Raw genomic sequence first — 26152 nt, forward strand, 5'->3', positions numbered from 1 at the left:
ATTGATAAGAAGGTGGTAGTTGAAGAAAATGTTCAGTTAGCTCTGAATTTTTTCACAGTGGCAGAATTTGGGGAAAAAACACAAACAGGGGTGCTTGGGTGGCTCAGTTGGTTAAGCATCTGACTTTTGATTTCAGCTGAGGTCATGATCTCAGGGTCCTAAGATCGAGCCCTCCATTGGACCTCGTGCTCAGCACAGAGTCTGCTTGAAACACTCTCTCCCTCTGCCCTCCCCCAACTCACATGCGCATGCACATGTGTCTGTGCGTGAGCTCTCTCAAATACATACATACATACAAAAACAGAAAAGAAAAACCAAAACTGAGAGGAGCCTGTGCTGGCATAAATCAGAGGTTGGAGGTGGTGTGAGCAGCACTGGTCTGGAATGGTCGACAAGCGGCGTTGCTGTCTCAAACCCTACGGGACCATGTGAATGAAGGGACGTCTACCATGAAACACCAGCACAGTGCCTCGTGTATGGTAAACAAACATGTGCTCAGCATCTGTTCATGCTTCCTCCTGCCATGCCCTCCATTGACTTAAGGAAACTCCCCTCTCACTACTAATTCTTGTTTTAATCATTGTTGTTTAGGGGCACACAATAAAATTCTGTACCACGCAAAGCAGACACTTCCACTTTCCTGTGAAAATTTACGGTTGTTCAAAATTGAAATCAAATAGGTTTCTGAGGGCTAATGTGGAGACTTAGCCCCAATCCCCCCTTTCTGTGGGAAAAGGAATCCCTGGCTTCAAAGGCTGACAGAAAATGAAGTTTAAAGACGCAGCATGTTTTTAAGTTGGACACTCTGTCAGTATTTGAATATAAAACAAGAATAAATTATATGAAATACTTGCAATAGCACTGAAACAATGACAGGTCTATATCTGATCCCATTAAAGGGGTAAAAACCACCCTAAACCATAGAGCAATCCCAGTAGATTTTCTATTATCTGCATGTCACCCCTCCCCCACACTGACTGACTGACTGACTGACAGAAGTAGTCGACACAGCAGACTGTCTTGTGATTATTTAAACCAGTACTACAGCTTTAGTTAACTGGAAATTAGTCAATGTTATTACATGTTTTTCATCACCTATTTGTGTTTTAATGATAAAACATTTGATTTACTCTTTGGATTTATTCCTTATTTCAGTATACTGTGCAAACAGCAAACGGTAGCCACAGAGGACAGAGTACTTACCCAGGCAATCATTATTATGAGTGAGTTCAAACCCTGGGTAGCAGAGACAGTTGTAGGATCCAACCGTGTTTTTACAAGTTCCATTCCCACATGGATGTCGCTCACACTCATCAACATCTACAAAGAAATAGTGGCTCCAAGGAATTCAATTTTTAACCAGAAATACATAGCTGGTTACACATTTACATTTTTTAAAAAATTACTGACTCACTTAGATTTTCCTCATTTAATACTTAGGAACCCGTGTTCATTTTAGGGAAACGAGTATGCTAAGCCAGCATTCCCTTAATGCAGATGCTTTAATGAATGGCTTTGCTTGTCAACTGTAAGGAAACCAATTGTTTGGAACACTAAACAATTTGTTCTATTCAATCATTATCAACACCACTCCCTCAGAAATTTACACACCCTAATCTGATCAGTACAATAAAGGTAGATTTCAGTTTCCTGAATTTTATGAATTAATAGAATCCAAATAAGAAGTCCACTAGAACTCAGTATTATTATAAGCCTTTAAAAAATGGAATTAAAAATATATTTAGAAAGGTCATCCTCAGGGACGCCTGGGTGGCTCAGTTGGTTAAGCAGCTGCCTTCGGCTCAGGTCATGATCCCAGTGTCCTGGGATCGAGTCCCACATCGGGCTCCTTGCTTGGCCGGGAGCCTGCTTCTCCCTCTCCCTCTGCCTGCCACTCTGTCTGCCTGTGCTCGCTCTCTCTCCCTCTCTCTCTGACAAATAAATAAATAAAATCTTAAAAAAAAAAAAAGAAAGAAAGGTCATCCTCATATAAGAAAACAGATTCCCTAGACAATGAATTCTAGGCTCTTGGAACTCTTCTGTGCAAAAAAGGGTACTGTTCCTTAGAAAGAAAGCTTTGTTTAAGAGAGATTATTGGGGCACCTAGGTTCTCAGTGGGTTAAAGCCTCTGCCTTCAGCTCAGGTCATGATCTCAGGGGCCTGGGATCGGGCCCCGCATGGGGCTCTCTGCTCAGCGGGGAGCCAGCTCCCACCCCCACCCCTCCACCCCCGGCCTGTCTCTCTGCCTACCTGTGATCTCTGTCAAATAAATAAATAAATAAATCTTAAAAAAAAAAGAGAGATTATCAAGGAGTCTCACTGACTTTTATCATAAATTAATTATTAGGATTGAGGTCATGTTTTCTCCATATGAATTTTTGAATCAAACCTCAAATTTTTTTTTTTAAATATTTTATTTATTTATTTGACAGACACAGATCACAACTAGGCAGAGGGGCAGGCAGAGAGAGAGGAAGGGAAGCAGGCTCTCCGCTGAGCAGATAGCCCGATGCGGGGCTCGATCCCAGGACTCTGGGATCATGACCTGAGCCGAAGGCAGAGGCTTTAACCCACTGAGCCACCCAGGCGCCCCAAACCTCAAATATTTTTTAGCAAATCATGTTCTCTCTCTCACAGAGTACAGCCAAGAGAAGCATGTATGAGCAAGCATTCTCAGAAAGTTCAGGCAAAGAGGGCTAGATCCTCCATTTGTCCCTTGTACAAGCATCCTCTGGAGAGTTTTCCCCACCGCCAGAGCTGAAGTCTTACAAGGCAGCAGATGGCTAGTTCTCCAGGTGGTCCTTGAGGTATGGATGGGTCATAAAGGAAACTAGTCCTGTAGTACTGAAATCTGATTTACCATTCATACAGGTAATATCTTCAACACCAAAATAGTAGATGCATGAGTTCAGCTTTTTCTAAACTGAGAAGGTGCTAATTATAAATAGCCAAGTTTTAAATTTAATTTTCCTCTTTCAAGTGCAGTGCATGGAGAACTCTTTTGCCTGAGATACAGCCTGTTGTTGACATCAGATTGAAGGATTTATGCTGAGTTCCCAGGTTGGGCTCCAAGGTGGCCAGCCCATCCACCTTTCAAATCTCATGTGTCGGCTCAGCAAGTATTTACTGAACACTATTACTGCTCAGCTAACCATTACACGAGCTACTGGAACATTTTAGAGTTTTGTTACATTTGCTTCTAAACATACTTTTAAGAGTTAAAACACAAAAGCAGCCAGTAAGTCCCATGTATTCAGTGATTTGGTGGAAAAGAATATAAACATACATATGTGTGTGACAGTATTTCAATACTGTTGTTCTTACTACTCTTACTCCCTTATATTCTTGCAGCTGGAAACGTTTCCTCGAGCAGGAACAGAGAAGGGTAAAGGATAACTGGTGACTGTGGTGACTTCCATAGAACCCAGAGTGCTTGAGAAGTGTGTGAAGGCATCTGAGCAAAAAGGTTGTGAACAGTGAACCAAGGAACATACTGTGGTGTGTTTCTGCTCACAAATTTTCCATTGAATAAAGGCATAAGCCGTTTAATAGAGCTAACTTGTTGTGGGACTGTTTCTGACAAGAGGCATGGGAGTTAGTCACAGCAAGTGGCCAACCTGCAAGCTCTTTGGGAGTCTCAATTCACTGCCCTCCTGAACTAACATCCTCCCTCTTACCCATGCACATAGTCTGGTCCTGAGACGCCTTAAAGCCGTTGTGGCAGATGCACTGGTAACTTCCTTGCAAGTCAACACACAGGCCATGACTGCAAACATTAGGAATTTCTAAACATTCGTTGCGATCTAAAACAAAAATAAAACACATGTTACACATGTCTGATTTTTATTAAGATTCCTTCATATTTTCACAGGCCTGTTTCTAGAACCCGCTATTAATTATTACAGACAGGCTGAAAATGAACCATAACAACAGCTGAATCAAAAGAAGTGAAGCCTGAAAATACCCATGACTTTAAACAAAAAACAAAAAAAAATTGGGCCATTTTCTACACTGATTAGTATCTCAAAGATACTATTTTATTTTAGGTCTAATCCTAGGAAAATCCACTGAAGGGATTTTTTTCCTCACAAATTAATCTAAAATATATGGTGAAATAGATTCAATAGGAACAAAAGGATTTACTTAGAAAATCTTGTCAAAATTCTCTCTGAAAATAGATTACAAGAGGAAAGCATGGCCAGCTGCTTGGAGGAGGGCCAGGGAGGGTGTGGGGCGTGGCCTCTCACCTACGCAGGCTCCATTGGGGGAGAGCTTGAAGCCAGCTGCACACTCACAGCGGTAACTGCCAGGGCTGTTGAGGCAGTCTGCATGCCGCTGACACAGATTGTCACCGTTGCTGCACTCGTCAATGTCTGCAAGAGCAACAAGGCCAAGGTAAGGACCTCCCTATTGCGTGAGTATTACCTTCACTTCACCCGTGTGGTGACCCACTCCTCAATACTGATCAGTACCTCAGAAGACCCTGTACAAATCAGGAGACCATCTAAAACCCATTTCTGTCCACTGAACTCATCTGGCTGGGGGTCATGTGTCGTTCGGATTACCTTCACAGACCAAGAGCAGGTCATTGTAACTGAACCCCGTGGGGCATTCACAACGGAAACTGCCAATCTGGTTGATGCACACGCCGTTTGCACAAATGCCCGGGATCTCTTTACACTCATCAATGTCTGAAAGTGAACAGATTCAGTCACATCTATGCAGTTCTGCTTAGCATATTTACCATTAAAAACCTTTGACAGTGCTACATGTATGCTGGAATGAGAACACTCACTCAGCATCACAAAAATAAATTCCAGAGTGCCATGAATGATTTTTTGGTTTACAAACGCATATAGGCCACAAGATAGAATACTTTCCTTTGAATAGTGTTGTAGCCGATCAAATAACACCAAGTGATTTTTAGTGTCAATGTACCAAATAAACTTCCTAGGGAATCAAGCTTCCTCTTCAAGTCATGTTTCAGGCTCCCCTAATAACTGCTGCTATTCATCTAATGAAGAAAGCTAGGTTTTCTTAAAATTATATTGCTTACTTTATCTTTGAGGGAAAAAAGTACAACGAACAATAGAAAGAAATTGAACAATATTCAGAAGAAAATGATTTGTATAACTGATAATTCTGCAAATTCCTAAGTAGATCAGTAGGAAGGGATCCTGCTAAAATACACCAAAAATGTAAGTATATAGTTATAAAAAGAGCAACTTAAGGGTACAATAAAGTGGATAATTTAGAGTCATTTAATACAATATTCATGAGAAGAAAAACTTAGGTGTTAGCTTGATATGTATGAAATCTTGAGACAGTCCTACAACTATCATAACCCAATCACCAAACTATGTTGACAGAGTAATACCCTTATTAACACTTAGGTTGGGGCGCCTGGGTGGCTCAGTGGGTTAAAGCCACTGCTTTCGGCTCAGGTCATGATCCCAGAGTCCTGGGATCGAGCCCCGCATCGGGCTCTCTGCTCAGCAGGAGGCCTGCTTCTCTTCCTCTCTCTCTGCCTGCCTCTCTGCCTACTTGTGACCTCTGTCTGTCAAATAAATAAATAAAAACTTAAAAAAAAACCAAAAACACTTAGGTAGAGGCTATAAATGTGTTAGTTCCTTCCTGTCTAACTGTACCAGATCAGACTCCAGATTATTGTATTTTATGGCACTTTAAGCTTTAAAAACACCAAAGAAACTTTTACAAAATGCTACCTATATGTATTAAAATAAAAATAATCTGGAAAACTTACCAACAGCTTTTCCGGTGTGAATGTCAAAGGTGAATCCAGGGATATTTCCACATATGGTTTTAAAGTCAGCTTTAAAGGATAAAGCAAATACACTCTTAGAATTCTCAAACTCCTTTCAAATAACATTTTACATACTTGTACTGACAAATATATTTTATATTACTCATAACGATATTTTAATCTCAATTATATTTACTTGATAATATTACCAGCTTCTGCCAAAAGCAGATTCTAGTCATTCTTTACCATTATTACCCTCATTAACTTTGTAATGCTCTGATGTTAGAAGTAAATATTACAAGATTCAAAATATTTACTGTAGGCATTTAAATTCTTTTGTTCTTTGGAGATGCAGATCTTTAATAATGATCTAATTTATATACATCAAAAAACCAGGTTAAAGTACAAATTTTAAAAGGGATTACAAATTGCACAAAGGCACAGGCATGCAAAAACAGTTGTCCTAGTGTGAAACAGATGAACAATGAATAATGAATGAGACACTAATTTTGTCTCATCTTTTTTTTTTTTAAGATTTATTTATTTGTCAGAGAGAGAGAAAGTGAGCGAGCACACAAGCAGGCAGAGTGGCAGGCAGAGGCAGAGAGAGAGAGAAGCAGGCTTTCTGCTGAGCAAGGAGCCTGACGTGGGACTCGATTCCAGGACTCTGGGACCAGGACCATGACCTCAGCCAAAGGCAGTGGCTTAACCGACTGAGCCACCCAGGCATCCCATCTCATCTTTTTAAACATAAATGTCTATTTGGTTGGAATGTGAAATTTGACGCATCAGAAATAATGCATCATAGCATAAAACAGACTAAAACATTTACTCCTATCACATAATTCACCAAGCTAATAGAAGTTTAAGAGAATTATCATTTTTTAAGAAGCAGATCACTTCTGACGCCCATGGCAACACACGTGAGTAAAACTCTTGAAAACACTGTTAGGTAAAGCAGGGAGAGCAGACCATACGTGATATGCTATCAGGGAGGGGCTCTGTGTGCTGCATCCACCAAAGCTCAACTCAGCACCCACAACATACACAGAGACACATGACAGATGCTCGATTCAGTAGTGTGTAAGAGCCTGGCGATGCATAAATTGTAATTTATATGCGTCCTCTCATTTCCTATAGAGCCATATGAATTAGTTACTGTCATTTCTAATTTATCATCTATTCTGTATATGAGGAATCAGTTTCAGAAAGGAGGAATCATCTACATGAGGTCAGATAGTAAGTGGCAGAACTTGAATATAAATGCAGACATGTCCTCTTATGCCTAAGGCCTTTACTTCTTACAAAAAGTGGTATTTAGGGGCTCTTGGGTGGCTCAGTCACGTAAGTGTCCAACTCTCGATTTTGGCTCATGTCATGATCTTGGGGTCAAGGGATCAAGCTCCACATCGGGCTCCCTGCTCAGGGCGGAGTCTGCTTCTCTCCCTCTCCCTCTGCCTCCCCCAACCACATGCTGTCTCCCCCCCCCCCCGAAATCAATAAATAAAAACAACAACAATAAAAAACCAAAAAGTGATATTTAATTCCCCAACCCAGTGATCTTCAATTTCTAACTGATGGGAGTTTTTAAATTACAGAATCATAAAAACATTTCCATTTGTTTTTTCGGAGCACAACTACAGCAAGTTAGTTAAGAAAATCCATTTATCCACTGAATTAGAGTCCCCAAGAAAGGCTCCCTATGTGCACTTTTCCTGTTTCTCCTTATTTTCATTTCATTACTGCATTAACTATTTTTTTATAATTTTTTTTTTTTTTTGACAGACAGAGATCACAAGCAGGCAGAGAGGCAGGCAGAGAGGAGGAAGCAGGCTCCCTGCTGAACAGAGAGCCCAATGCGGGGCTCGATCCCAGGACCCTGGGATCATGACCTGAGCCGAAGGCAGAGGCTTTAACCCACTGAGCCACCCAGGCGCCCCATCATTACTGCATTAATTATAGCAACACATTTGAATATGTGTTCCCTAAGCAATGTTTGGCAACAAACGCATAATCATTGTTTCTCGTTTGCCTGACTGGTGCAATGCTTAGCGTCTAACAAATATATATATATATTTTTTTTTGTCAGAGAGAGAGGGAGCGAGAGCAAGCACAGGCAGACAGAATGGCAGGCAGAGGCAGAGGGAGAAGCAGGCTCCCCGCCAAGCAAGGAGCCCGATGTGGGACTCGATCCCAGGACGCTGGGATCATGACCTGAGCTGAAGGCAGCTGCTTAACCAACTGAGCCACCCAGGCGTCCCGCGTCTAACAAATATTGAAAGTAACTGTCTACATCATAAATGAACCTGAATAAGCAACAATTTTAAGGCATTCATTTTTTTTTTTCCTCTCGTAGCAATTTATTATCTTCTAGTTTGTGAGAAAAATTTTACCATGTAAAGACCAGTTTTATTTTCTGCCTAAAAATTTCAGGTAAGTTTGGGGGGAAACATATGTATAAGAAAACATGTTGGTTGGGGTGCCTGGGTGGCTCAGTGGGTTAAAGCCTCTGCCTTCAGCTCAGGTCATGATCTCAGGGTCCTGGGATCAAGCCCCGCATCAGGCTCTCTGCTCAGCAGGGAGACTGCTTCCCTTCCTCTCTCTCTGCCTGCCTCTCTACCTACTTGTGATCTCTGTCTGTCAAATAAATAAATAAAAATCTTTAGAAAAAAGAAAACATGTTGGCTATAGGCTGCTTTCACGTGAGGTCTGCTCATCAAATCCATTTTTGGGGGGATTTTTCAAGATGGAAACAAAACAATACCTAGTGAATTTGATGGACTTGAAATCACCACAGGTTTTAAATCAAAATAAGACACCTTCCAAGTTGACCACAGTGACACACGACAGTTGCTCAGTAATTACCTGCTCGATGAGTAACTGACTAATTCACCAGAACACTATAAAATAATGAACTTAAATGGACTGGCGCTCTACACATTCACTCTTTAGCAGCGGGGCTTATTTTCAGGATCTAGATTCCTCCTCAAAAGATACCTCAGAAATTCATATTTGAACCCCAAAAAGGGCCACTTGGGACATGGCATCCTATGACCTATGATGCCCTTGGGTATTCTCAGAACCGAACATGTCTGGTTTTAGCACACAGTGGCTTGGACTCAGCTGTCACACACACGTGTCACCAGCTGGGCCTGCAGCAGCAGCTCAGCTATGCACTTACCCGTTCCTGGGGTCGGGCAAGGCTCGCACGGTTTGTTCCAGGCTTTGCCCACATTGTACGTGCAGCAGCACATCCTCTTTGTCACATTAAAAGGCAGTTCATTCTCACAAGTGGTTCCGTTATAGCTTCGGTAGCAAAAGCTTTTTCGCATGTCTATGTAACAGAAAAACAAGCCCACCAGTCAGAGCAGGAAGCAGCTACTAATGAAATCCATGTACCTGGAGACACCAAGCTTTCTTGATTAGTAACTCCGAAGTACTTTTTAGCCATGTGGAGGCAACTTAAAATAATCCTTTAAGTTGAACATAAATCATGCATAGATTAACCTCAATCTCTCCCATTTTCAGATAAGCGATTTCCATTTATAATTTTCTTGGCAAACAAAATGAACAGATACTCATTTCTCTACTCAAAGGCACTGATTTAATTTTAAAAGTAATACAATTATTAAATTTTAAATGTTCTCTTGTTTATAAAATAATGTTCCCCTGACATGAATGGAAAACAAATTATTTAGGAATAGGTAAGTGTAACATTGGATGACATTTTGTGTCTCAGACTCAGGCTTTGGACCATGGAAATATATATCTCAAGCCCAAACGAATGATGCAGAGCCACAATTTTATAAGCCTGTGGAATACTTCATCATTCATAAATACTTAAATTTCCAAACTTTCTGAACAATCCTACTGAGTCCTGAGTGCGCGAGCATGTGACCTCACCCCTGTCCAAGGCCTCACGTACCCATGCAGTTGTGGCCTCCATTGACCTGCATGTACTCAGGCGGACAGATGCAGGTGTAATTCCCCAGTGTGTTGTAGCATGTCCCGGGCCCGCACACGCCGGGGTGTGCGAAACACTCGTCGATATCTACAATAAGCAAGGAGACATATTAAGTCATATGCTATTGTATCATGAATTTACAACATTTAAGCTTAAACAAAACATATGGCTGATTCCCTAAATCCATATTTTAAAAAAGTTTAGAATTTAAAGCAGTTCTACAGAAAAGACCCCAAAATATGCATTTACCTGACACGAAGTATGTCTTTTTTTAAAAGAAAAAAAAAGCCAATATTCAAAAATCGAGGTGATCAGAAGAAATTTTTTCTGAAGTGGCAAAAATAATATGAAAGGCACCCATATTCCTGCCACCCCAGCCCAACACCCTTGCACAGAGTGCCCACCTGTCTGACTAGGCGCTGATCACCCTGGGTCTCCAGGCACTCATAATTTTTTAATTGAAATTTCACATTTTTCAAATGGAAGTGTTATAATGCTTGCTGTCCTCTTCTGTCATTTAAACTAAAGTTTAATGCTGACTTTAAACTGAAGGTAGTTAGGAAAGCCTTTATCTTTTTCATAAATTTGAGAGGAGTTGACATGCATCATCATATTAGTTTCAGCTGTACAACTCAGTGATTGGACAAGTTCATATGTTATGCCGTGCTCACGACAAACAAAGCTACTGTCTGCCCTGTTCCATCACTATTTCAATATCAGTGATCATATTCCTTATGCTGTGTGATTCATTCCATGACCTCTTCATTCTGTAACTGGAAGCCTGCACCTCCCTCTCCCCTTCACCCATCATGCTAACCCCCTCTGGCAACCACCAGTTTGTTCCCTGTAGTTACAGGTCTGATTCGGAGGAAAGTCTTACTCTGCATAGCTCCTTTCAAATTAGCAGCCACTCAGAGATTCTAGGAGTGCAGCTGCTGCTTATTCTCCTTACTAAACCACATTTCTTCTAGAAATATTTATCTAATGTGTTCTAAAGAAAAGGTTATAATGGAAAAAATTATATTTGCACGTTTAATGTTCATTTTTAGAAAAACTTATTCATTCCTTCCATAAATAAACTCCAAGAGTCTTTTGTAAGTTAGAACCTGCAGCTAGAAAGACAACTAAGATGTGGACCTTGAGTCAAGAAGCTCCCTGTCTATCAGGAGACGGAGAAGTGAGGGGACGGAAGCAAGAAAGGCATCAGCATCATCTTTGAATGTCTTCATACGATGCCTCCTGACATTTAAAAATTACTGAAAATTAGTAACTTAGTAGTTGCGTCCTAGTTTACCTATTTTCTGTATGTAAAATAGAACTCTTATCCATATTTGAGATAATAACTTATTTGATACTGATGTTTTCACATGAATCCAGCTTTCCCCATTTATAATCAATCCATGCACTCAGAGAAAAATTGCAGTAAATTATAGCGTTTAAGCTGTAAATTAATTTATCTCTTACTGTACAACTGAGCAGCATGGCTAGGACAAGATAAAAGTAATGAACGAGGCTAACAGTAACTGTGTTCTAAAGAGTGCTAACAACTTGAAGGTGTCCATGCAGCTCACCTTCACAGATGCGGGTCTCCTCGCTGAGGTAGTAGCCTTGCGGGCACTCGCACTGGAAGCTTCCAAAAGTGTTGATGCAGTTTCCACCCTGGCAGAGACCTGGTAACTCCTGGCATTCATCGATATCTGCGGAAGGACAGACAGCTCACTCACAGCAAGTACCACCATCAAGGTTTCTGTTAGAGCCCTCCAATGTGTGATGCTGTATGACCCGCAGAGACTTCCATGCCTTAGGTTTCTTCTGACCATGGATAATTTGCTTTGTCATGCAAATTTGCTAAAACCCAAGAAGACTGGTTAAAGCAAGCTGGGGATGAGAGTTTCTCTGCAGAGCAATCAGACATCCAATCACTGTCATGGGTCCTATCTTTCCCAGTTACTAGTGGCTCTTCAGCAACCTGGTAACCTGCTGTCCCACTGTCATTTTGCAAAATAATCTTATTTAGATTGCCCCACACTAACTTTTCTGCCAGATTTTCTCTTTATATTGTTTAAATCTGGATGACAATTAGAGGTGCACTCACCTTCTAAGATGATTGTGATGGGGTTGGGTCTGAAGCCCTCACCTCCGGGACACAGGGTATAATACTCAGCTACAAAACAATGGGAGAGAAGAGATTTGACACCAGTGTTCAAGGGGCTGAGACAATGAAGAAGCATTTTGCAGTTGCCAGACTCAAAACACACTCTAAGAGGAGTAAACTCCATTCTCTAGTGCCCTTTCAAATACATTTAAGTCTTTATTACAGTTTACTTGAAGTAAGGTCACTACTTCACAAGTTACACATACAATAGAATAACAAAAACATGTGTTTTTGGCTAAAGAAAAAAGCTTCTAAAACACAAAGTTTAATACACAACTTTTTTGGCTAATTAAAAAACTGACTCAACCATTCCCAAGTTTCGTGGGTGTCTATCTAAGAACACACATTTCAGCTGCAGACAGTAGACAGACTTGAGGAGTATAACACGTGTAGGAACCCGAACTACAACAATCCCTGAGAAGAACCAGGAATGATCTTTGTGATCCCAAGGAGGACTGACAATGCCACCATTCACACTGGAATGGGGTTAACAATTGTTTTTTCTTTTTATCATATCATGAAAAACATTAAAAAGACAGCATTTCCAATTCCTTTTGTATCAAACCCTCTTGGCTGGTTCCAGCATCATCCCTGAAAGAGCCCAAGGTCACACTCTTCCCCTCTTGCCCCTCCCCCAGCACAAGAAGAAAACGAGTGAGTCTTTAGCAGCCACTTTGTTCCCTGGCTCCTATGTGGAGCCCTACTCACTGCTATTGACAGGGGGACACGTCTCACAGGGGTTCCCCCAGGCCTTCCCCAGGGAGCAGCAGCAGGAGGAGCGGCTCACGCCAACTCCGATCTCGGTGTTGCAGGACAGACTCCCGTCTCCTCGAGGCCCGAACTTCAGGTAGCAGTTGCCCACTCGGTTGTCTGCAGAGCAACACAGGAGCTTAAATCTTAGTAAGAATGCCTTTTTGGGGAGAGGCAATGCAAAGGATGAAATTCTGATTCTACACATGAATGTGAAACGTTCATCTTCATCTCTCACACAAAACAATCTCTTGTTAAACCTTTTCAAGATTGTGTTGTAGGAATGAGTAAAAATGGGATTTTCCTATATTTAGAGATCCATACAGATCACAGACAAAACAAGATGATGAGAAACTGCTCATTTGGGGAACTTCTGGATCTTCACTAATAGGAATGAAAAAAATTTTTGTCATAATCAATCAGTATCATGAATTTATCAAAATGGAAATAAAATCCCAGGGAAGTCAGCTTAAAGCTGTGTATCCTATCAAAGAAATATCGATAACCCCATCTCCTTCCTTCCCTCCCCATTATCTGGTTTCAGCTCAGTTTGCACAGAGACCTTTGAGAATTTTGGGCAACGCAGTCAGTAACAACTTTAGAGAGGATACTTAAGACATCAAAGAATTTCAGTCTTTCCCTGCTCTCGATCCATAATTATCATCTAGATCATTAGTTCCATAACTTCAAATCCTATGTTTTTGCTCAGAACTCTCAAATTAACATTTCTGTTTTTCATCTCTTCCCAGAACCCTAGGCCGTTCTGCCAGCTGTCTGTTTGATTTCTCCCCTTAGATATCCAATAGTTGCTTTAAAGTTAACTCATCTAAAATCAAACTTTTTTTTATTATTTTTTTAATTTTTTAAATTTATTTTCAGCGTAATAACAGTATTCATTGTTTTTGCACCACACCCAGTGCTCCATGCAATCCGTGCCCTCTTCAATACCCACCACCTGGTTCCCCCAACCTCCCACCCCCCCGCCCCTTCAAAACCCTCAGATTGTTTTTCAGAGTCCATAGTCTCTCATGGTTCATCTCCCCATCTTCCCTCAACTCCCTTCTCCTCTCTAACTCCCCTTGTCCTCCATGCTATTTGTTATGCTCCACAAATAAGTGAAATCATATGATAATTGACTCTCTCTGCTTTACTTATTTCACTCAGCAAAATCAAACTCTTGATCCTCCTTCCTCCACATATAAAACGTACTCCACTCCTCTCTTGTGTCTTTGGCATTTTCAATAATAAATACAGCTCCATTTTATTCAGTTGCTCAGGCCCTAAACCTTGGAGTCAGTCTTTGACTCCTTACTGTATTCAATCTAGTAATAAAGTCAGTCACTTCCGTATCTGAAATGTGACCTCTCCACTGCCCCCATCACCACAGTCTGAACCAAGCCACTGCCACCTCTCTCCTGGACCACTGCAATGATTTCCTAACTCAACTCTTGACTTCAGTCCTTGACCTGATGACAGCTGACAGCCCCCCAACCCCATACCCACAGTAACCCTTCAGAAGTACTTCCAACGGCTTACCTTCTCAGTCAAGAGTATAATCTCAAGTCCTCAGTATGGCCTACAATGTAGCTTTCATACCTGATTGCTCATGAGAATCACTTGGAAAGCCTTTAATTTCTTTCTTTCTTGTTTTTGTTGCTTAATCGCAGGTACAGAGAGGTGAACTAAGCCTTGGTCCTGCTCTTACTAGGTTTGCATGCATTCATGCTTCCTCCTGCCCTTCCTCCGCTCTCTCACTTTTCCTTGTCCTCTAACCAACCATCTGAATGTGTTTAATAATAACTTTATGTCTGTGTTCTTGTAAAATGAGCATTTTGGTTTCCAAGAGCACATTTTAAATTTCCATAAATGGTATTTTGTCATAGGTCTCATTCCGTTTTTATTACACGCAATCTGTCAGCTCTACGGGGTGGCCAATTGTCATTCTTTTTCAATCTATCTACTCTCCAGAAATGATTTTGAAGTCCATGCTACCACCAGTACTGTAGCAGTCAATGTCTTTACCCATGTCTGTGAATGGGCCAGTCAGTTTCTTTCTTTGCCACCTAGAGCCAACAGAGAAACTGCTGGTTCACAGTTTCCATGTTCTTAGCCCTCAATATCAGGAAATACAGTCACTGGCATTTACCATCTGCATCAAATGGAAGTTTTCAATTTTTTATAATAACTTAGAAAATAATTCACAGGAAAAAAAAAAGCACAGTGAAACAACTTTACTAGAAATTCTAGTAACAACTTAATCATCTCTAATTCAAATTTTTGTTCCAGATTTTCTTGGTTTTGGAGAGATACATGACTGAGATGGTCCTATGAACACAATTACCGGCCCATCGGCTGCCATGCATGAACCTGAAACATATCCACTTTGTAAAAACTGATTACACATTTCAAACACATCTATAATAGCTTCTAGCTTATCATTACTTCTTGTTCTTTTTCTTGCATCATTAAAACACAATGCTGAAGACATTTTTGAAAACTGTGACAGCTCCTCACTTTGGTGATGAGAGGACAGCTATTTTCTTTGCTCCATAAATTAAAAAAAAATCACTTTTGGATTTATCAACACCAGTTAGGATAGTCAGCTCAGTGATCTTTCTACATGCCATATTTTGTTTTAATAACCTTTGCCTAAATACCTGTACCTTTTACCTGCATCAATTAAATTTGGGATATAAAAGAATAGGAGGAATGACTCAAGTACTTGTTAAATACTGCATGTTGAGGTTCTTCCTACTAAGAGTTGAGAAGATCGTATTTCCTGTGTCTGCAGAGGTCTACTATTCACTCACTCTTTGATTCTTGAATTTGAAAAATCTCATCTAGGATGGTGGTCTCTGAAGACTTGCAGCCTGGCATTTGGCTTCTATGATTAATTCCACCATCGTTAGAATCTAGACTGGAGTCTATGTTGCATTCATCTCCTGATCCATCTCCCGATCCACCTGACAACTGGGAAATGTTTTTCACGCCCTATTTTCTTTTCCTTGCCCATGGCCAGAAAGTGAAAACTTCTGAACTCTCAACTGTGTTCAATAGGTGCCTAAAGATTCCAAATATAGTGACTCCAATGTTCTTTTATACCTTCTTGGAAGATGATGCCACCCCAGGAGCAACACAGTAAGAAAACTGAAGATTATGAAATGGTGGCATTTTTTTCACTATTATATCAATCCTTCTAGGTGATGGCATGATTTTCCACTTTATTATTTTCATCTTTGTTTTTAGAATCATTGGACCTAACTGGTGAGTAATGATGAAATAAAACCTAAAATAATAAAATGGCAAAAAATTTTAGGACAAAGGGAAAACAAGATCATCAATATCTCATATTGCATCTTAGACTTAGAGGAGGGTCTAACGGGCCATTATGGTGCTTTTAAGATAGAATGAGCCTCCATTCTTTGGAAGACCTCTGAGAAAAAATAAGGCCATTAAATATCAAACCACACAAAGACAGAACTGCTCTACTAAGAAACTCAAAACCTAAATTGACAGTTAATCTGGGTACTGTTCTCCAAGAATCTTCTCTGCAAAGCTACCCTGATCTTTACTTCTACCAGGAGAAGAGAGAGCTCCTTGAGGTCCATGCTCCTACCAACACTTTACACCAACCAGGTTGCCGAAGTTTTGTCAGTGTGTTAGGCATAAAGTGATAGTTATACAGGTGTTTTGATTTATTCTTATTACTAAAGACTTTGATCATTTTGCTCATTGTCTTTGTTCATTTTGCAGTACTCTCTTTTATCAGCTGCCTGTTCATAGCCTTTGCTCCAACAAAGTTTTTAAGTAATACTGAGGACTCAGTATTACTTAAATGACAATGACTCAATTTCTGGATGTGAAGTAGGCATCAGTAGATTTTGGCATTTCCAAATGGGATTTTACTGTGCAGCTTGGGTTGAGAGCCACTTTGCTATCTAGGCTGTCACTCCTTTTCCGACTCCTCTCTTTGTCTTGGAAGATAAACAAAACAAGAGTAACCATACATATTGGTAATCTGAGTGTGTTAAGGGAAAGGACTATTTTGTTTTCAAATTAATTACAGCAAATACTCACCACAGTGCATTACCATGAAAGTGTGAATATTTAACTCTATATAGTTTTGTTTCACTTACCAACACAACCCACACCAGTGGGGTTCAGCTGGAAATCCGGGGGGCAGTTACACTCATAGCGACCAGGAGTGTTGACACATAGGCCATTCACACAGTTTATGGGATCTGCACACTCATCAATATCTAGGAAAAGCATTTAAAATGCCCACATCAACATCTTTACTTTTTCTCTGCACACTGCTATCTCCACAAATTTGGCAGAATCTTTGCAAGTTATTAAAGATCTCTGGGCAGGCCTCAGCACAGTGAAACAGAGATCAAATCCTTGGACAGATCTATAACAGGTTCCACAGATCAACCACACGGTATTCAGGACAGTATCCTTTAACTTATTTAATAAATAATAATTAGATGTTGGGATGCTGAAGAAGAAAAAAATGTCACCATCTGCTTAAATGATATATGTATTTATGTACATACACATGCACACATTTATACAAAGAAACAGTTTCCTAGTTTCCTGTTAGATATTTAATACTAAGTTATTTACATAAAATGTATCAATCCCATAGTTAAAAGTAAGTGTGTCGGTATACAATTTTTTTCCAAAAAAATACATAACATGACGTATAAAGCAGGCTAAGCAGAGGGCTGAGCAGAAATTTGAGGAATTTTTATACTTAGCACAAAATATTCACCTCAACTAGTAAGAACACGATCAAGCCCTTTACTGGCCATACCTGTGCAGTTCCCTCCGGTTCTGTCCAATTCATAACCATCATCACAGATACAATGAAACATTCCAGGCAAATTATTACATGTTCCAAACACACAAATATTTTGGAAGGAGCATTCATCAATATCTGAGGATTAAAAAAAGTAATAATCTCTTATGTACAAAGACATTTTGATTTAATTTTTATCACATTAATAAATTTTTCTATCTCCCCAGATGTTTTTTTGTAGTAAAGAATTTTCTTTTTCTTTGACTAGGTAGACCGCAGAAATGGCAACAACTAATGTTCATCTATGGAAAAAAAAGGTCTAAAAGAAATATTTTATTTTACTGAGCATTTTAACTGTCTTGGGTTATACTATACTTTAAAAAAGAAAGAATTTGCCTAAGGCATAAAAATGAAAGAACTAAATATGAACATATCAATGGAATGAGACTGTGAAAAACTAAACATGAAAATAAATTCCAAGATTTTAATAACTTAGTACAAACATGTCTTCTAAACATCCACAACACACAAAGTATAGAACATATTTTAAATATTAAAGATAACATTAAAATTATTTAACTTTTTTTTTTTAAAGATTTTATTTATTTATTTGACAGAGAGAAATCACAAGTAAGCAGAGAGGCAGGCAGAGAGAGAGGAAGAAGCAGGCTCCCTGCTGAGCAGAAAGCCCGATGTGGGGATCGAACCCAGGACCTGGGATCATGACCTGAGCCGAAGGCAGCGGCTTAACCCACTGAGCCACCCAGGCGCCCCTAAAATTATTTAACTTTTTTAAAAACCTTTTTTTATTCTGCAGTCTAATCTGTTACCATAAACTTAGTTTTAAATAGGGAAGTATGGGGCGCCTGGGTGGCTCAGTGGGTTAAGGCCTCTGCCTTCAGCTCAGGTCATGATCTCAGGGTCCTGGGATCGAGCCCCGCATCGGGCTCTCTGCTCCGCAGGGAGCCTGCTTCCTCCCCTCTCTCTCTGCCTGCCTCTTTGCCTACTTGTGATCTCTCTCTCTCTCTCTCTGTCAAATAAATAAAATCTTAAAAAAATAATAATAATAATAAATAGGGAAGTATTTTTTTTCTAATAGCGTATAATAAGATCAACCATTGCTCTATGTTCTCACAAATTTCATTAAAATGTCTCCACTGAATTGAAAACATAAATTCCATTTATGAAACTCTTCCATGAAGCTTTAATTCAATCAGTAAGGGAGAAGTTACCTTCCTCATGCATATGAATATGAAGGCATATAGGTATGTGTCCAGCTGTAGTCATAACCTATATTTCTACTGTAGGAAGAAGATGGACATTTCTGTACACAAATGCCCTCATACTCTGAGAAGGCAGAGCAGGCATGTCATTTTAGGCCAGATGAGACCAGTCATGCTAACATGCTGTCTAGAGACAGTTAGGTATGAAGTTTAAAAAGTTCTGCTGGTCGTTCATCATAGTTAAGGAATAATGAGTTCCAACTGTATTAAATTTCAAGTGTGGTCCAAACTTTGTTTAAAAGACCAACTGATGGAATTTCATTTTTCTGCCAGTCCAGCTTATCATTAGTGAGCTTGTACTGCTAATGTAAAGAGAAATAAATTGTTGGGGGAAAAAAAATCAACTGATGTATTAATGTGTCTTTTTTTGTGGTGAGGCTATAAAGACAGTTACTCTCTTTATACAAATGAATCAGACTCATTAGTCTATGATTAAATACTGTTAATCTCGAAGTGAAAATGGAACTGTACTATCAGCCCTCTTCATATGCATTTTACTTCTAAATGAACTTTATTAGAAATAACTTCCATTTAAATAATGTAATACTTGGGTATACTTACACTTACACAAGTGAAGGTATTTCAAAATACTGTCTTGTTTTTTTAAAATTGATGCATACTCAGAAATTCAAACAATACAGAAAAGCGTTGACAGCAAATTGAAAACCAAGAAAATAATACACAAATAAGGTGGAAAAAGCAGAAAATCGCTCAGAAATCCATCCACCCAGAAGGAACTGTTATTGATGAACATCATTCCAAATACTGCTCTAGCCACAGTCACAGAGTGAAGCTGAAACAATTTCTATGCAGAAGATCAATTTGTATTTATTTCCGTAGTTTCTGAGATACTTTCTACTGTTAAGAGTTGATAAAAAACACTAAAAGATGATGCTCTTTTCCCCTTATATTAAAATTCAAATATAATTTTGAGACAGTATTAATGGCTTCTGTGCCATGAATGATAAGAAAATTAGCGTTTAGGGGTGCCTGGGTGTCTCAGTTGTTAGGCCTCTGCCTTTGGGTCAGGTCATGATCCTGGTGTCTGGAGTGGATCCTCACATCGAGCGGGGAGTCTTCTCCCACGCCCTCTCCCCCTGCTTGTGGTCCCTTCTGTCTCTGTCAAATACATAAAATCTTTTAAAAAAAATTAGCATTCACATATGCTTCTAACTTCTTTTTGTTAGTTCTGTAATTTTCACTTTTAAATGTTATTTCGGAAGCATCTAGTGTTGATTCTTAAAGGAATCAGTTAGCCTTTTACTGCAACTGTTAGATTTCTCTCGAATGGTTGTGTTGCACTTCTAAGTTTTTTAGTTACCCAAGAAGGGAGGGCCCACAGGTGTTTTCTCTGTGCATTATTTCACGTATGAGAATATTTCTGCCTTTTGTTTTCATAACTGACTAACTCCTGAGGTAGAAAATCCTCTCACGGTGCTCAGGATTTTGTGGGCCTCGTTCTTGTGTCTTCTGGTATTCAATGTTTCGGTTTTGTTCATGATGTTCCTTCTCCATCTAGAGCCTAAAGAATCCTTCTCGAGGGCTTAAGTGAACAAAAGTAAGAGGGCTAAATCTCTGGTCTTGGATTTACCTTTTCCTCTAACATTCAGCACTTTCTTCCACTTCAGGGAAATGTCTGGACGTTCAGTACTTTTTCTGTTCATTTATTTTGGGCTCTCCACTTCAGAGACACTGATTATACTTCCATTTGTGGTCTTTGTCTTTTCTCTCATAGTGTTAAGCTCTTCCCCCTTTCTTGTTCTGACTTTTTTGTCCACCTCTTTTTGTCCATTCTCTATGCTGGTCATTATGTTTTTACCGCTATCTTTTCTGTTCTCTGCTGTGTCTATTGAATAGGTCTCTGATTTTGCTATTTCCCAAAGCTCTACAATTTCCCCTTCTGCCTTTTGTCATATCTTGTTTTTATAATCTCTTTGATCTTGTTCACTCATATTTAGGCTCACATTAAGGTCATCTATGGCACAAAGTACCTGTGGAAAATTTGCTTCCATTCCTTGGGTGGTTTTCTTCTTCTCTGGGTTGGTTCTTTCCTTTTGGTGTGTGCTTTTACTGCTGTTCCACAAGACACCTGCAGGCTTGCCACTGCTTATTTTCAACTTGTGGACACGCTACTTGGTCAGCCCTTTTATGAGTTCTTACATACTCTGGTAGTTTAGATAGAGTGTCTAGACATTTCCACTCCCTCTTTATCTGGGCATTATTTGGAAGACAAGCTGGGGTATGGATTTCATTAAAGCTGCTCTTGGGTTAGCCTAAGGTGAGGAAGGGGTGGGGACAAAAATTGGAAGAGCTGCCCTGGGTGCTGTGTGCTCTTCTGCTGATGAACCTGGCCTCTCTTCTCTCTTCATACATGACACCAAATGGTCTATATCTATGTTTACTCCATTGATGGAGTCCTAACCTGTCCCTGAGGAGCTTCCTCTGGGTTTTGTATTCTCCCATTTTGGTAGAGAATATTGGGAAATGGCCAACTGCAGCAACTTTTTGGACTCTACAGAAATTCTGAGAATCTGGGGTGCCTGGGTGGCTCAGTGGGTTAAAGCCTCTGCATTTGGCTCGGGTCGTGGTCCCGGGTTCCTGGGACCTGCGTTGGGCTCTTTGCTCAACGGGGAGCCTGCTTCCTCCCCCACCCCTCCTGCCTCTCTGCCTACTTGTGATCTGTCAAATAAATAAATAAAATCTTAAAAAAAAAAATTCTGAGAATTTGTGGTGAGAAGCAAAGGCTGAGTGGAAAATGTTGGTCAGAAAGTCAATTCAGAGGGACACATACTTATAATCAGATGGGAAGGCCTCAAGTAACCAATTAGCAAATACAGGAAAAACTGTCTAGATGATGCCAATCTTGTAGGGAGAGAAAGACGACATCAAGTAGAAAGAGGCAGAACCATGGAATTACATTTTGGGAATCTCAAAATTTGGTATTTATCTAAGCAGAGCAGGGTCTCACTGAGGATGAACGACTTGTGGGCCTTTCTCTGTTGTCCTGGCAAGAGGTGTTTCCCTCCCTGGCAATGATACACTGTGAAAAACCAAGATATGAACCAAGTACAATGAACATGCACTACCTTACCTCACCGAAGGCCTGGGGCGAAGTTCTGGAGGGCCAAGCCCACAGATAAAGGAATAGGATTATGAAGGGGGAAATTATTAGGCACGAAGAATTAATTTTTTTGAAATTACATTGGCTAAAGTATCTGGCTATTGCTGACTTGTTCCTTTTCCCACCAACTCTTGTCAAGCTGAAATGAGTAATAAATCATGTAATTCCAAAACCACACTGACTCACATTTTCTATTAATTAGCTTTGGTGCTTACAAGAAACCAGGACTAGGGGAAAAAAAAAATGAAGTTTACTTTACAATGGCCTTGTATGAAATGCATTAGATTCAGCTCAGTCTAACAGGTCAGTATCGAAGCATGAATGCTTTCAGTTTCTAGTATCATCTTCCCCAGGGTTTACTACTCATTCTCTTGGTCCGAGTCTCTAAAAATTGGTGGATATGTATTGAAACTTCCACGACCTTTTAGGCACACCTCCTTTCTTCAATACCACTTCAAGCAGAGAGATGGATATAGGCTCTACTCTGAGCCATTCTATATTGTAGGCTTTGTTTTTGTCTGGTCAACACTGGTGAGCTGTGCGTGTACATGTATGCTGGTATTTGCTATTTCTGTTCATTTGATTAGACACCAGCATAGGGAGAGCCAGTAATCTTGGTTTCATTTTATAATCTTTGCCCAGCACTTAGCCCAAGTTACTTTTTTTAAAGGTTTTCTATGAATCATTAGTTTTGTTAAAGCCTTCTGGTTCATTAATTGTTTTTAATCTTTTTCCTTTCCTCATGTGTATTTCATGTACTCCACATGAACACAGTGATGGCCCACACTATATGCAAAGCAAATTGAGTCTCCAAGAGAAAATCCACATTCTTTTTCTTGGAGAGCTATCACACTAGTCACAAGTCCCATTTCTAGGAAAGAGGGATGATGTCACCACTTAAGGGAAGGACACACTGTTCTTAGGCAAAAGGTGCAGGCCTTGATGAGTCTCTGAGGAGGACTTCCAGTTGCAGACAGACAGCACACTAAAACATGAAGATAAATGCCCAACACAAGCTACTGAGGTTTTCATAAACACATTACATAGCAGTGACTAGGGGAGATAGTATCTCCTAGTTTTAAAAAGCTGAATAGTTTTTCCACATGTTGTTCATTTAGTAATAAAAAAAAAAAAGAAAAAGGAAAAAAAGAAATAGTTAAAAAGAAAAAAACAAAAAAAAAGGAATGAGCCAAACTTCCAACTGCTGGCTCTTGGCCAGGAAAACTTCATAAGAGATGAAAGCCGCCTTCATCATTATTCATTCGGCAGAATAATCCATGCTTAAACGAATGACTTTTATATGTGCAGCATGTGCTGTGTATTCTGCTTCCAGGTGGAACCCGTTCCAGCCCTTTTTGTGGTTTCATGTGCTGTAGCCGATCCAGCTTGGAAATGAGCTGGAGTCGGAGGGACCCACCTTGGCAGGACCTGCTGTCGGAGGCTGGAGTGAAGCCCATCTCACACTCGCAGCGATAGGCACCCGGGACGTTGAGGCACTGCCCGTTTTCGCAGAGGTTGATGTTTTCTGCACACTCATCGACATCTGTGGGAGAAGTGAATGACATCTCTATTAAGTTCCCCTTGTTGGGACATGGCTTCTTCTTGCTCTAAAACCAAGTCAACATTACTGGCTGGAGCGGACGCTCATGGACATAGCACAACACTCAGTCACATTCCCCTAAACAAAAGTGTACAACTTGCTAACAGAGCTGTTTAACCTAAACCATGAAATTCAATTATTGCCCAATTAACAGGAAGAAGGCAGGTATCTCTTGGAACTTCATTCTTTTTCATGCCACCTCGATGCATCAGTATTATACCAACACCATTGACAGATGACTGAGAACACTGAAATCAATCTTAAAAGGGTGTCTAAGATTATAATGCTTTCAAGTGAACTAACAACTTGTTTTGTAACTAGTTCAAGTATGTTTAACTACTATATGAGAGCTTTTTTCACATCATTATGATTGTATTAAAATATTTCTCTCTTAATTATGCAAATGAGCAGGAATCATAGACCAGGCAATTTGCTTAATCCTATCCAATGGAAAAAGGGGTAATGCAGAAAGCAACTGGATGGAGGGCTAACATCTGCCAGGTCGAGTGCTAGCTGCCTGTTGTGCATGGTTTTGTTTATTAGTTCACCACCCCTGTGCGGGTCAGAAGAGGAGGAACAGGGGGCACCTGGGTGACTCAGTGGGTTAAGCCTCTGCCTTCGGCTCAGGTCCTGATCTCAGGGTCCTGGGATCAAGCCCCACATCAGGCTCTCTGCTCAGCAGGGAGCAGAGGATCCCCCCCGCCCCCCGGCCCCACGCCTGCTTCTCTGACTACTTATAATCTCTGTCTGTCAAATAAATAAAATATTAAAAATAAATAAATAAAAAGAAGAAGAGGCGGAATGGGAGGCTCCGTGCAGCCCCTGTGGCTGGGCCGCCATCTAAGTGTAGCTGCGCTCCTGTCAAGGCTTCGCCCTGTCGTTCACAACCAGTTGCCGAGAAATGCAACCAAAGCGGCAATAAGTCAAGGCTGAAGAGTAATGAGGCTTTAAATATTAAATAAGCATGTTTTCTTAAAGAAGCATCTGAAAATGATGAGTTGGTGTTTTTGAAGTCAATAAATAGAACAGAATTAAGAGTCTGTCTTTTAACTGGGGGTTTAAAGTGTGTGCTGAAATTCAACTGAGGAATACCAATCTCCACAATCTTAAAAGTGTCATACTTTATGTCCAGCAAGATGATGCAGTCATTCACAGGCGTGTAAGAAGAAATGTCTTATTCTCAAGGAATGTAAAACAAAGAGCAGCTCAGTAGCAGCTAATATTTACTGAACTCTTAGGAAGTGTTTTCCTAACCCCTTCACTTGTGTGATTTCATTTCATCTTTTCAACAAATGACCTGAGATTCTGAGGAACACATGAACTAGCAGTGACTGGGTGGAATGTATATTGTATCTTAAGACACTGAATAGTTTTCCCTTATGTCATTCCTTTAGTGATAAAAATCGGAATGGAATCCCCCTACCCGCCTTAACTACAGTTTTCTTCAAAGAGGGCAAGCTTAGGGAGTGTTCCACGAAAACCATGCCAGAGCACACCTGAGGACTCTCACCCACCTGAGCAGGTAAAGCCATCTCCAGTGAACCCTTCAGAGCAGGCACATCGGTAGGAGCCCGGGGTATTTACACACTGAGCATTGATGCTACACTGGTGGGTTCCGTTCGAACATTCGTCCAGGTCTGCATGCCAAGAGAAGAGAGTGATCAAGTTCAAAAACAAAAATGGGACATTTAAACACAGAGACTGATTTTCATTTGTCTTAATTTAAGTGTATAATGGACAGATAGGATTTGTTTTAGTTTACATGAAGGTCACAATTCTAATTCTCTAGGATCTCAGACCCACAATCCAAAATGTTAGTTCTATAAACAGGGGCTATAATGATTAACAAAAATATTTGTGAGATATCTAAGAAGCTAGAATTTTAATGGTTAAAAGGTAAACTGGTGCTAGATTTCCTTTTGAATCCTACCAGGCACAGATGTGATCACTGGTTCCTTTATCCTGAAAAAAGTGTCAAATTCTAAATTCAGGAACCGAATTTCAAAGCAGGAAAATTAGCAAAGAATTTTCAAGCTCCTTGAACAGATGAGGAAACTAAGATCGAATTCTTGATCTCACAGAGTCTAGTCTAGTAAAAATGAAACATGCTAAACACAGAAATACTGATTATGTCAAACATGTTGTATGTCCCATGGAAAAAAGGGAATAAAATGGGCCTCTTGTTTGGTCTGTAGGAACAAGGAAGGTCCCACTGGGGAGGGAGTTCTCAGTGAACTTCACACTGGAACGATGAGTTAGCCTGTTGCCTGGAAGCAGGGAAAGGTATTCCTTCCCGAGGGAATAGCATATTTAGAGATGCTAAGGCAGAAAAGATCTCAATGTGATAAAAGACACCAAGGGAGCCAGAGGGATAAAATAGAACGTAGGAGCTGGGGCTGATGAAAGCTGAAGCTGGAGAGCTATGGGAGGAGACTACAAGATCTTGTAAACCACAGGAAGGAAGCTACATTTTATCCTCAATTTGAGGATTCAGATGACAATTGTAAAGAGATCAAATTCATGGGTTAAGAGATCTCTCCGGCTGCTATGCAGAGAATGGATTATCAGACCAACAAGGCAATAAGAAGACTATGAGGATGTTCCTTTTGCCTCCAACAGAGAAAGGAAGAGACAGAGAGAGATGGGAGGAGGGAGAATGGCTGAGATTAGAGCAGAGGGATGGAGATGGAAAGAAGAGAATGAATTTGGATGAT

At 40.2% G+C, this 26152-nt stretch overlaps 1 protein-coding gene and 1 long non-coding RNA gene across 2 annotated transcripts in view; one reads left to right on the top strand and one right to left on the bottom strand.

Annotated features, from left to right (window-relative positions):
• The window catches only part of LOC125100471 (uncharacterized), a 72068-nt gene extending 68432 nt beyond the window's left edge, over window positions 1–3636 (top strand). The window contains exon 3 of the long non-coding RNA XR_007127561.1: window positions 3352–3636. This is a non-coding gene — a long non-coding RNA (uncharacterized LOC125100471). The remainder of the gene's footprint in view (window positions 1–3351) is intronic.
• FBN2 (fibrillin 2) overlaps window positions 1–26152 on the bottom strand; it is a 251941-nt gene that overhangs the window by 36607 nt on the left and 189182 nt on the right. The window contains exons 33-46 of the mRNA XM_047730648.1: window positions 24953–25075; window positions 23256–23381; window positions 17450–17572; window positions 16770–16892; window positions 12592–12753; window positions 11824–11892; window positions 11300–11425; window positions 9690–9815; window positions 8946–9098; window positions 5765–5833; window positions 4566–4691; window positions 4248–4373; window positions 3678–3803; window positions 1204–1320 (exon numbers count right to left, since the gene is read on the bottom strand). Of these exons, the coding sequence (XP_047586604.1) occupies window positions 1204–1320; window positions 3678–3803; window positions 4248–4373; window positions 4566–4691; window positions 5765–5833; window positions 8946–9098; window positions 9690–9815; window positions 11300–11425; window positions 11824–11892; window positions 12592–12753; window positions 16770–16892; window positions 17450–17572; window positions 23256–23381; window positions 24953–25075 (1695 nt within the window). The remainder of the gene's footprint in view (window positions 1–1203; window positions 1321–3677; window positions 3804–4247; window positions 4374–4565; window positions 4692–5764; window positions 5834–8945; window positions 9099–9689; window positions 9816–11299; window positions 11426–11823; window positions 11893–12591; window positions 12754–16769; window positions 16893–17449; window positions 17573–23255; window positions 23382–24952; window positions 25076–26152) is intronic.

This window comes from Lutra lutra, chromosome 5 (genome assembly GCF_902655055.1).
Source record: "Lutra lutra chromosome 5, mLutLut1.2, whole genome shotgun sequence".
In the NCBI taxonomy this organism is placed as follows: Eukaryota; Metazoa; Chordata; class Mammalia; order Carnivora; family Mustelidae; genus Lutra; species Lutra lutra.